This window comes from Alligator sinensis, unplaced genomic scaffold (genome assembly GCF_000455745.1).
Source record: "Alligator sinensis unplaced genomic scaffold, ASM45574v1 scaffold156_1, whole genome shotgun sequence".
Taxonomy (NCBI): Eukaryota; Metazoa; Chordata; order Crocodylia; family Alligatoridae; genus Alligator; species Alligator sinensis.
Window position 1 is genome coordinate 3,673,784 of NW_005841844.1, and position 11,637 is coordinate 3,685,420.

General features: G+C 41.7%; 1 protein-coding gene across 5 annotated transcripts in view; it reads left to right on the forward strand.

Moving 5' to 3' along the window:
* FBXW11 (F-box and WD repeat domain containing 11) overlaps positions 1–11,637 on the forward strand; it is a 170,901-nt gene that overhangs the window by 53,139 nt on the left and 106,125 nt on the right. For 3 of the 5 annotated variants that reach the window (XM_006015730.3, XM_006015727.2, XM_025206091.1), the window contains one exon: positions 8,673–8,774. The exons of the other annotated variants lie outside the window; for them this stretch is intronic. In XM_006015730.3, coding sequence (XP_006015792.1) covers positions 8,724–8,774 — 51 coding nt within the window. In that variant the 5' untranslated portion in view covers positions 8,673–8,723. Of the gene's footprint in view, positions 1–8,672; positions 8,775–11,637 lie in introns of those variants that run through there. 5 annotated transcript variants of the gene reach the window in all.

Here is an 11,637-nt window from a genome sequence, read left to right on the forward strand (position 1 = left end):
CCTTTTGTAGTATTTATTTTGCTTTAGCAAATTCATGTATTGATCTTCAGGAGCAAAATGGGACTGCATTATTGATCACCCTCCCATTAATTTATATTGTCCTACAAAGAACTACTGTTTGGTTATGTAGAGAGCTATTGTAATCTAATTACTTTCCACTTATGTCTTGCTTTGAACTTACTGATGTTTCATGCAAGATTCTTCCCAAAATTTAAGTAGATGGACTGTGGGAGGCTGTATCACTGAGGTAACTTTTTTTTAATGCCCATCATCTACCTTAACTAGACTGTTACCCAATGACAGAGACTCAAAGATTGGTTTCACAATGTCTTTTTGTAAACAAAAAAAAAAAAAGGAAAAAATGGTAAAAACTTTCATAAATAAGTCTTTAAGATGAGTTTGTGGATTATAATTGTATGTTTACCTTGACTTCTGAGAAACTCAGTTTTAAAGTGTTTTAAACTCGTGCTAAAATTACAAAGTAAATCGAGATTTTTGCACAATGGCAACTTCCTTGGCCATGAATAAAATGAGAAAGTAGCCCTTTCTAAATGAAGCAGAATTTCTGTTTCACAACAGAGTATTTCAGAGATGTTATAAACACAATATTCAGACTAACCAGACACTGAAAATTGGATATGGCATTCCATTTTGTTTATGGAAATGTGGTCATAGGATGCTGCTGATTCAGAAAGGTAATTTCTCTGCTGCATGCATATGTGGTGCATTTCAACAGAAGATTTGCTTTTGCTGTGTAAGTGTGAGGAGGATAAGGTACTATTGACCTGTCATAAGCTGGTTTGCATTTTAGAAAATTTTAATAAGATTTCCTGAAAGTTGGTATTAAAGTACATGGAACAGAGAATGTATTATCAAGCTAAACCAGGCTGCCATTTATGAAATACTTACTCGCATAGCATTTGTCCCACACTATTTCCATTAAATGTTCCTGATAATATAGTTTACAGAACACTTGTTCTGAATACTTGCAGCACAGTTCTGCTTATGAATACATTAAGCAAGTCCTTTAAGGAGCTAAGATGTCAAGAAAAGTCTGGATGATGATACCTCAAACCCCTTTTGCTACCTGAGTTTACTAAGCAATTGTCAACTGCTCCATGATGCGTAGTAACATATTACTTACTGCCTTTGAATAGTGTTATTACTTGACAGTTTGTTCTGATATTCCTTTCTTTTAAGGAAAGGAAAACATGAAGCCAAATTTAAATTTGATTTTTTGTTTGTATAACCTTTTTCTTAAGTGGTAATAATACTTAATTTCCACTCAATAGGTTAGTGTTTCCCAAACTTTTCCTCAGTATGACCCCATTTCCTCAGGATGGCCCCTTATTCCCAACCCCCAGCCCTGTGACGCCATCCATTTAGGATTGTGACCCACAGTTTGGGAACTGCTGCACTAGGTCAAAATTTTACAAAGCTATATCTTTCTCTTTCTCTCTCAGACCTAGAACAGTATTTTAATTGTCAGCAATTAACTCTTAGTCTTAATCTTACAATACAAAGTACTTACGCAGTTATGCATTAGAGACTGGGGAAGGAGCTTCAGTTTCATTGGTGCCAAGGTCAGACCAAAACCTAGTGAGCCATAGAAAGTTACAGAAAATGGATAGCATACCTGATTTACAGCTATGAAACTAAGGGAAATTCAGTTCTTCCTTTTGTATCTTGATATTATAAATATGGATCCCGTTCTCTAGGGAAATCTAGACAATGAGCTATGCTTACTAATGGATAAATTCATTGGCACAACAAGGAGGGTAAGGGAGTGTATATTATAGACTTTGGCTTTTAAAGGTTTAAGTCACTGAATGAATTTTCCTTTCCTTTTCCATTTTAATGTCTATTTATACATAAAAAAAATAAATTCTAGAATGTAGATTCATGTGTATAGAATGGTGATATATCTTTAGTTTAAAAAGAATATCTTTTTAAAAAATAGCTGGTGTGAGCTAATGATCTCTAAGCCTTATTTCATTTGTTGCATTTTTTTTCTTTTTATTAAAAAATAAACAAAGCTTGGGTGCATATTGGACTAAGTCTGCAAAATCTCATTTTGAGAAAGGGTCTCGACATTGGGACAGGTGTCTAAAACCATAAATATTTTTCTGGATCTCATACTTTAAGACATGTAACTGATTAAAATATGCCTAGTTTAAAGAAAAATAATTCCCTGGTTGGTACCTTCACTATCAAGTCTTATCCTAGAGAATTTTTATAACGATAAAATCTTCAACAAAAAGGATTTATAATGCAAATGTTGATATTTTAAACTAAAGTAGCATAATATTTCCATTCCTGGATACTGAGTGTTGTAACTTTCCCTATGGGACACCATTTTTGTATAGAGGAATGGTTTTCAACCTCATTAGTCAAGGGAGCCCTTGGAAACTGTCAGGTTTTAGTTTTCAGTTGATTTTTTTTTTTTTTCTTTTTCATTACACAAACATAACAGCAATTCTATGGCAAAGAACGGAGAAAGCTCGGAACAGGTCAAAATGTTTTTAACGTTTTGGGTTTCTATTTGAAATTTCTCATTCTGTCTTGTGAATCTTCTTTGCACACTGAACAGTGCTAATATTGTGGTATCCTGTAACACCCTCGGAAGGATCTTGGAGAGTGCCACAGGGTGCTGTAGCACCCTGGTTGAGAACTGCTGGTATAGAGCAGGGGTCAGCAACCCCCGGCACGTGTGCCGAGAATGGCACACGAGGCCATTTTTCTTGGCACGCGTTGTGGCTGGGGGCAGGAGGCAGCAGCTGTTTGCAGCCGGCCCCAGCTTGGGGTAGCAGGCAGCTGGGATGCGATGCTGTAAGCCCTGCTGGGAGCAGACTGGGCTCAGTGGCTATCAGTAGCAACCCAGAGCCAGGGCCAGCTGCAGCCAGGAGGCTACAAACAGCTGCTGCCTCCTCAGCCCTGGTCCCAGCGTGTGCCAAGGAAAACTGCCAACGCAGTGCTGGCACCTGCTGCTTTCCTGGAATCTGGGGCTGAGAGACAGCTGGGGCTGGGAGGGCATAAGCTGTTTGTAGCCTCCTGGCTGCAGCTGGTCCCAGCCCTGGGTAGCTGGTGATAGCCACGGAGCCCAGGCTGCTCCCAGCAGCTGGCTGGGAGGATGGAAGCAGTGCTGCAAGCAGCCTGGGCTCTGTGGCTATCACCAGCTACCTAGAACCTGGGCCAGCTGCAAACATCTGCTGCCTCTGTGCCCCGGCCCGGGCTCCAGGGAGGCAGCAGATGCCGGGATGCTTCCCGCTGTGCTCCCCTTGCTGCTACTTTTGCAGAGCAGCCTTGGATCCTGGTGCAGCGGGACACAGCAGGGGGCACACAAAGCTGCTGCTCTGAGCTCCCCACTGCCCTGGCTACACTTCCCCCGCAGGCAGGGGCGGCAGTGAGGGGCACAACTCTGCGTGCTGCCCATGCTGCTCCTGTGCACACGGGAAGTGCGACAGGCAGCATGGAGCTTGCAGCAGCAGGCAGTTTCCCTGTGTGGTCCCTCTGTGCACTGCTGCTCTGGGTCACACCCGCTGTGCTCCTGGCCCTGCTGCCCTCCCCTGGGCCCTCTGGAGTGCAGCGTGTGCGACCCGGAGCAGCAGCGCACAGAGGAGCATCGCAGGGCATCTGCCTGCTGCTGCAAGCTCTGCGCTACCTGGGTCGCACTTCCCCTGCATGCACGGGAGCAGCGTGGACGGCATGCAGGGTTGTGCCCCTCTCTGCTGCCCCCGCGTGCAGGGAAAGTGTGGCCAGTGCAGCGGGGAGCTGAGAGCGGCAGGCAGCTTTCTGCGCCCCCCCCACTGGACCTGGCCAGCAGGACACAATGCTGCTCTGCAGAAGCAACGGCAAGGGCAGCACAGCAGGGAGCATCCCTGCATCTGCTGCCTCCCTGGGGCTGGGTCTGGGGCTGGGAGGCAGCGGGGGCTGGGGTGGAGAGGCAGCAGATGTTTGCAGCTGGCCCAGGTTCCAGGTAGCTGCTGATAGCCACAGAGACCAGGTTGGGGGGCAGGGGGTTGGTTGGGGGCAAGAGGCAGCAGGCGTGGGGGGCAAGGGGCATGAGCAGGGCATCCTGCCATGTACTCCCTGCCCTCATTTTGTTTTTCTGGCATACCGGCACTCCGGCACCTTCCAAGGTAGGCATTGTGGGGTTTTTTGGCACTCTGGCCAAAAAACGTTGCCTACCCTGGTATAGAGCCTTCCTTGACCTGTCCTAAAGAGCTAGGGGCAAGTCAGACATCATTCCTTTTGAATGACTCTAAATTATCATGTCTTTTGTAGAATAAAAATAATTTTTAAGTTTCAGTTATTCAAATGCTTCTATAGATTTTAATTTTGAGGGCACTGTCTCTCAGTATTTCTTGATTTATTAGAATACTTTTGTGCATGTGGTATTGCAGTTTTGTGAAACAGTTCCAAAGCTAGTGGCACTATAATCTACGTACCAGGGAACGAATGTTCATACTTGTAAAGGAGGTCATAAGAAATTCTGATGTATGTGAAAAAACATCATTTCCCTATCATGACTCCTAGTCTGAAAAGTTCTTTTTGCATTAGCCGATGTTCCAGTCCTGCTGATATTACTCACTTGAATGGGTTAATGGGTAGCAAATTCTCTGTAGGTAGTCTGGTTACATATTTAAACTTTCTTGTTGGTTAAAGTAATTAATTATTAGCATAACTGACTGTAATCCCAGCAAAATTATTTCAGTATACCAGTAGTATCCGTGATGGATATAACAACCTGTGAAAGATCAGAGCAATGATTCAGCAATTCATTTGTACTGTCTCTGACAGTGATTGATACCTGTAATTTCAAAATACCTTGTAGAAAAGGAAAAGCCTCTCTTCCTACCTATATGAAATTCCCCTGCCTCTTGTACCTTAAAGAGTGAGATAGGATTTAGTTTATTTTAGCCTGCATACTCCAAAGGTTGGTGTTGATATCAACTTCACTTATGCTTTTACAGTATTTGGTTGACCATCTATCAGTGAACTATGCAGATGACCTATGCATACTGTTTGCAGTATTGCTTTGAATACAGAGTTTTCTGCAGCTGACTTGGAGTACTCCTGAGCATAAACGTATCTGACCAATTCTCTTATCTCATCTTAAATAATTCTGCTGTGATTTATCAAACTTTCCCCTTTCAGGCGAGTATCCCTTGATTTATCCAGTTCCTCCATACTTAGTAATTATTTTTATTGATCTCCGTGGAGCTTTGTAAATTGGTCTAATAGCAAACCATGTGAAGCGGTAATAAAAAATCAGTTTGGTCAGTAGTGAAATTTACTATATGTTCTGATTGGTGATCCTGGTTTTTTGGATGTTCAGTACTTCTGCTATTGTTTTTAGCGCTTCTCATCTAACAAATAGAAAACTAATTAGCATAAAATATTTAAGGGGAACACTGCTCTTGTCTCTAGAAATGTGCTTTAACTTGACTTAAATGTCACCCCCCACTTTTGTCCACAAAAAAAAAAAAAAAAAAAAAAGACTTGCATGGTCCAAGCCAAAATGTCCAAATTTCATTTAATTTTTGACATTAGGAATTTTAAGATCTCTAGGAGGTAATAACTTTATGCATTACTATATTTATGCACTTTCTTCATCCTTCCTTGCTTTTACAGCATTAGAGTTGGATGAGATTAATTTAACATGAAATGTGGAAACTGTCAATGTAGTGTCACATTTTTCGTTGCCACCAGCTCTACCTGTTGCCACCCCATCCTTCCCTCCCCTTCCGCAACCCCAGTTATCAAAAATAACTCAACAAAGAAGCTTACAGGTAGCTACTTATTCCTTAGTGTGAACATGCCCTCTTTGACTTGCTTTTAGTACACAAACATAGTGATAGCTATGTGTCTCTGCCTTTCCTTTATTAATCCTTTTCTTAAGGTCTTTATAATACTATTAAAAAAATCTCCTATAGTTTAAACTTGACACAGATATTTTGAAGTGATTTTGCCCATTGGATTTTAAACTAATTTGAAACTTATTTATGGGCTTTCTTTTGGTTTTACCTTCTCTCTGCCTAAAGGACATTTTAAAACCCCAGCTTGGTAAAGGATCTAGAACAGTGGTTCCCAACCTTTTTTGTGCTGTGGACCAGCACGGGAGCGGCAGAGCAAACTGCCTCCTTCCTGTGGGGCTGCCTCGCCCCCCAGCTTTCACTCTGCATGTCACCACTGGCAACAGAAGCCTCTCGTCCTGGTGGATAGATGGGGGGCTGAGCTGGGGGCTCATGCCATGACCCAGCAACCACCGCGGCCCGGTGGTTGGGAACCTCTGATCTAGAAGCTTGACTGACTGACTGGGGCTAATCCACACATCTAATCCATAAAATAAAATTTTAGATAACTGCATATAGTGACATGCTACGTGATAGTAAATGAATAAGAATCAATATCTGATGAGTTGTTTCTCCTAATGGTATCAGGCAACTAAATCAATGAGAAGAAAATTCAGCAGCCTGAGATTTTTTTGATAAGTCTTTGAGCCAGACAGTTCAATTACCAGTTGAATGTTGACAAATTTTGGCATGTTAGGTTTGAGATCTCTCATCTTTAAATCTCAGTATTACAACATTTTATTCTACAGTTTTCTTCTGAAATGATTTTGCTTGACAATGTCTTCTGAAATTTGGACCTTGAGTTTTTTTCTGCTGTAGCTATGGATTTATTAATATAGTTTAGGGGATGAAATTTTGGGTGCGGATACAGTCGTGTATTACAAGAAAAATTACATCCCAAGACCCTGGGAGTTGGAGAGCGAGTGAAAATCAACTTCAGATTTTAAAAGTTAACTTTCCAGTAACTAGAATGGTTCATGGTTATGCTTAGATATTGGATAAAAAATAATAGAATATTAATATTTGTAGTCTTGCATCCATATAAAATGTAAAGATCATTGATGTAACTAGCTTAAATACAACCATGGTCACTGACTTTCATAATATAGTAAAATCCCTGTTATCTGGTACTTCACCAACCGGAATACCTTATTAACCGGAATTTTGGCGCTGCATCAAAAGTGGCGGGATGCACACGGCGCTGTGCCGCTTTGGCTCCTGCTGGGGGGGAAGCTCGCACGCAGTAGGCACTGCCACCTACCACCTTGCACTGCTGCTGCCACTGCGCGTGGCTGCTGCCAAACCCCCCCAGCGTGCAGCCGGAAACCCTGTGCCTCGGGTAACCGGCACTTTTAGCATAATGGCACCCCTGATTCCCCACTTATGCCAGAGAACAGGGATTTTACTGTACATCAAAAGGGAGAATTTGAGTAATTCATGATATTTGCACAATTTTTGGCCTTCTTTTCTCTTCATACTTTCTCAATTTTATCAGAGGAATAATCTTGAACAGAAAAACAGGAAAGCTTATTAGAAAACAAGATCTTAACTTCTTCACTTGCTTGAGACCCCTTCTCTTAGTACTGGCACTAAGCTGCATTTCTTAGGTTTCCATTTGGAGTTGTACTGTTTTTGACTTCGTTAAACTTTTTTTTCTAATTAGCTTCATTTGGTGCGTTTCACAAGTGTCTGTAGCTTTGTTAATGAGAAAAGCTAGGACTGCCAGATTTTCAGAGTTGCGTATACCTGCTGCTTGGTTGTGAATAACTGAAATTACTTTTGGTTATCTTAACTCTACTACTATAGCCTGAAAAATGATCCTGTAAAATGATGTTATAGGATTCTAAAGCTTCTTTCTAGCTTCTGTATCTAATTTCTTTTTTAAGTTAAGAACAAAAACAAAACAAAACACTTCTAACCTCCATTCCAACAGCCTGGAATCTGTCAATGGCTTTTCCTGTTACTCATGATAAAGATGTTGCAGGCCAAATGCTGCACTTGCATCGGCAACGGAATTTTGTCAATTAAGTCAGTTAAGATAGCACATCTATAATTTAAGTTGGTTTGGGTCCTGAAATTGGAATGAAATACTGTATGTTTCTGAAGAAGAGTAAAATGCGTATCTTCTTGTCCTCCTTTTTATTGGAAAATGAATATTGTCTTAGAACATCACCTTGAGAAATTAACTATGTGATGATAAAGGAGCCTTTTCAGTTAAGCCTACAGTAGGATGCTGTAGATGTTTGATGTAACTTGGGTTTGTGCTGAAGGTGAAGCCTTGTTTATTATCATATTGTTTAACACAACTCCTCAAGATAATATTCTAATGGCCCCACTTTCTAGTGCCTACAAGCCCATAGTATGAGCGCAAAAGTAGAATGTAGTAAAATCCGTTATGCAAATATGTAACTGAATATACCAGCACACTAGATACCAAAGTAAAAAAAAAATCCACTTTCCAAAATGTTTTGACCACAACGTTCCTGAATGCAAAATTCTGGACTAGTTTGAGAGCAGAAAACATTAGACATAAAATGAAGACAAAGTATGAAGTTATCATCTGGACTTCTCAAAAAGGCACCAAGAGCGAACAGTTGGGAATGGAGAAGCCAGGGCCTTATCCTTTGTAGAATGGGGCATGATGTAGTATAAAAAGACCTTCACGAGTTATTTTACTGTTGGCCACTAACCATTGATTAACATAGAAATTAACACAAATAACTATCCACTTTAAAGTACTAATGAGTTGCCTGCGTTAAGTGATTCGTTGTGGCATCTAACTGCTTCTTCTCTTCCTTCCTTTTTGTCACCCTGCAGTGTTCTGTGCCAAGGTCTTTGTGGCTAGGCTGCTCCAACCTGGTAGAGAGCATGTGCGCACTGAGATGCCTGCAGAGCATGCCCAGTGTCAGATGTCTCCAGGTGCCTTTCTTCTTTCTTGTTGTAAATGTGTTATGCGTATGCTGTGAACATTGTTAAACTCTCTCAGGACTCTGTTTAATCAAATTGTTAAGTCTGCTAAATGTTTTTTGTGCATCCTCTGAAATCTTCTACTTTAACTATTTTGTAGGTGTCTTTGTTAAGAGGGTTTTTTGTTTTTCTTTTTGTAAAATAGGGTTTTTCTTTGGGGGGGTGGTTAGTGAGCTGTCTTGCTGCTTGTCTTACTGCAGTTGTGATACAACTAGCATAGTTGTGCATGTTGCCTGATATGTTTTGCTTTGTTACTTTAATTTTAAAATTAGCTTTGCCAATTCTTTCTCTTTGCAATTGCAGTGTCCTTAATGGCCTGTAATCAAAATGAATTGAATTTTCATTTGAAGATGATGAGCTTGTTTTTACTAAGTGTGCTCCAGGTTACAGCAGAAATACACTATATTGTGCATGTTTGAATACGGGTCAGTGTTGTTAGCATGGAAACATGGAGGGTTTTTTTTGACTTACCTAGTTCTTGATCATCTTAAAACATTTGTAAACTAAGTATGTGGGCTTACTATAAAGATAAGACTATTACATCTCAAAATCCTTTACTGTTCATATGTAGTAAATGATTTAAATTGTAGGTAAGGAGGCAAATTGTTATTTCCATGTTTGGGGGGAGAACTTATGCAAATCTTACAGAAATTCAGTTATTTAAAGTATTGCTGCTTCATATTTCAAACACCCCAACCATTTGATTTTATTTAAAATATAAGTAATATAAATATAAAATATAAGTAATATAAAAGTCATTTTAACCACTCATTTTTCTGTATTAGAATTTGTTTAATGATGTTTTTTGAAGATTAAACCATCTCAGTATTAGTGGGCTAACCTGTTTCATATGTACAGGAATGCAAATATACAATGAATTGCTTTTGTGAATGGAAGTCTTGTCAGTTTGTTTTCTGTTTGAACTTCAGTGCATGTCTTTGACAACAACTTTATTGTAAAAAAGCAACCCTTTCCATTCTGGCAGTTTCTCAAAGTTAAGTTTTCAAAATATTTCTATTAAAGAGCAAGGATAAACAGTAACAGAAAAAATGAGGAACGAAGTTTTTCAAAAGGCCTACGTTTTGAAAGTGTTTTTAAGAAGCAAATTCTCTGATCCATTCTGTGTCCATGCCACAATGCCATGCCAAACATTGAATGAAATAGTAATCCTTACCATAATGATTGAGAGCATTGATACTGCTATTTGTTGTGATTAATATAAGCCAAGTGACCAGCCTGTTCCTAAATCTTTGAATGTAAAAGTCTCAGAGGAGGAGGACAGATTTTGTTGTGGTAGGGGTTCATGTAGTTTTACTGGTTGGGACCCCAAAATCAGTTGTAGTTGCTTGTCATCAGTGGCTATAAATCATGATAGAATTAGTTTCACAGCAAGAAATCACACTTCATTTTTTGAGGTGTGCAGGCAGTGCTGGTGGATATAATCTAGTAGGTGGAATCTGGTGCAATGGGTGGACAAGGCATGGTGGTAGATGGCATTTAGGAGATGCTCAACTGTTACAAGCATAAGGGGCTGTAGGGTTAAGGTCACAACGTTTTAAATTGTTCTGTTTGGGATAAAGGAAAATATGGGGGAGGCGGCGGTGGGTAAACATATTTGCTTAATTGCTTTTTTCTTCAATTTTGCGTCAACACCCAGTCACATTCATGATCTATTTTGAGAACTGGGTTTTCAGAATGGGAGTGTTATTTTCAGTCACCCTTTCAAAAACAGCGGTGTCTTTCAGGAGAAACAGTTTCAGGACAAGCAGATGTAGAATTAACTTCTCAAAAGTGCAGTCAAATTAATTGGCCATATTCATGAGCTCAAGGAGCATACTCCTGGTGAGACTTGCTCTTGCTCATAACATCTCTAAGACTTGGACATTGTAAGACATTCTTTACCATTGAATCTCATAGCTTTGAGATGTTATCACCACCCTATTTTATACATCAGCCCTTAAAAAGTTTCAGTCAAGTAGGTTTACAGTAAAATCAACACAGTTATTCCCCCATAATTAAATTTTCATTAAAGCAATAAGGGGTGCACTGATAAAGACTTCTTGGGCTGATACCGATGGCCAGTTGTGGACTAGCCATATTGGCCACTACCGATCCGATTGCTGATATGCAGCCTGGCAGCTTAGAGAGCAGTATCCAGCTGGTAAGTCTGTGATGGAGAAGGGGCGTGGTGGGGGTAGATCGAGACTCCCACGGTGAGGGAGGGAGTGGGGCTAGGGTGGAGAAAGGGGCAGGCGCTGCACAGCCGGGGTGCGAACTGTGACCAGCTTGTCCAGGGTGGGGAGGGGCAGAAAGCGGGGCAGTGACTGCTGCTGTGCGTACCCTGAGGGAGGCATTGAGGCATGTGCCCCCTGGGTCTGTGCATTGGGTGAGGGAAGGCTGCCCTCTGCATGCTTGGGGCTGGGGCTGTGCTGAGCTCTTCCTGGTGGTAGGGCCTTCACTTGGGCTGGGCAGGGCAGGCAGCAGCAGCACTGGGAAGGGGGTTTATGGGGGGGGCTACAGCCACCCCAAAGTTTGCCATAGCACCCCCCCCCAGTGCTGTTGCCACCTGCCCAGAGTGCAGCCCCAGCCTAGCCCCCCCTGCCGGGAAGAGTCTGTAAAGGGCAGTCCACCCTTGCCCTAAGCAGATGGGGGGGGGCACATGCCCCCCCATCTTCCCCTGTGGTTTGCACAGTGGCGGAAGCTGCCTCCTCCCCACGCCTCCTGGATGAGCTGCTTGTGGCTCTGCCCCTACCAGCCCCACTCCCTCCCTCACCATGGGGACCTTGATCTGCTGTCCCCCATGTCTTCCCCCCCC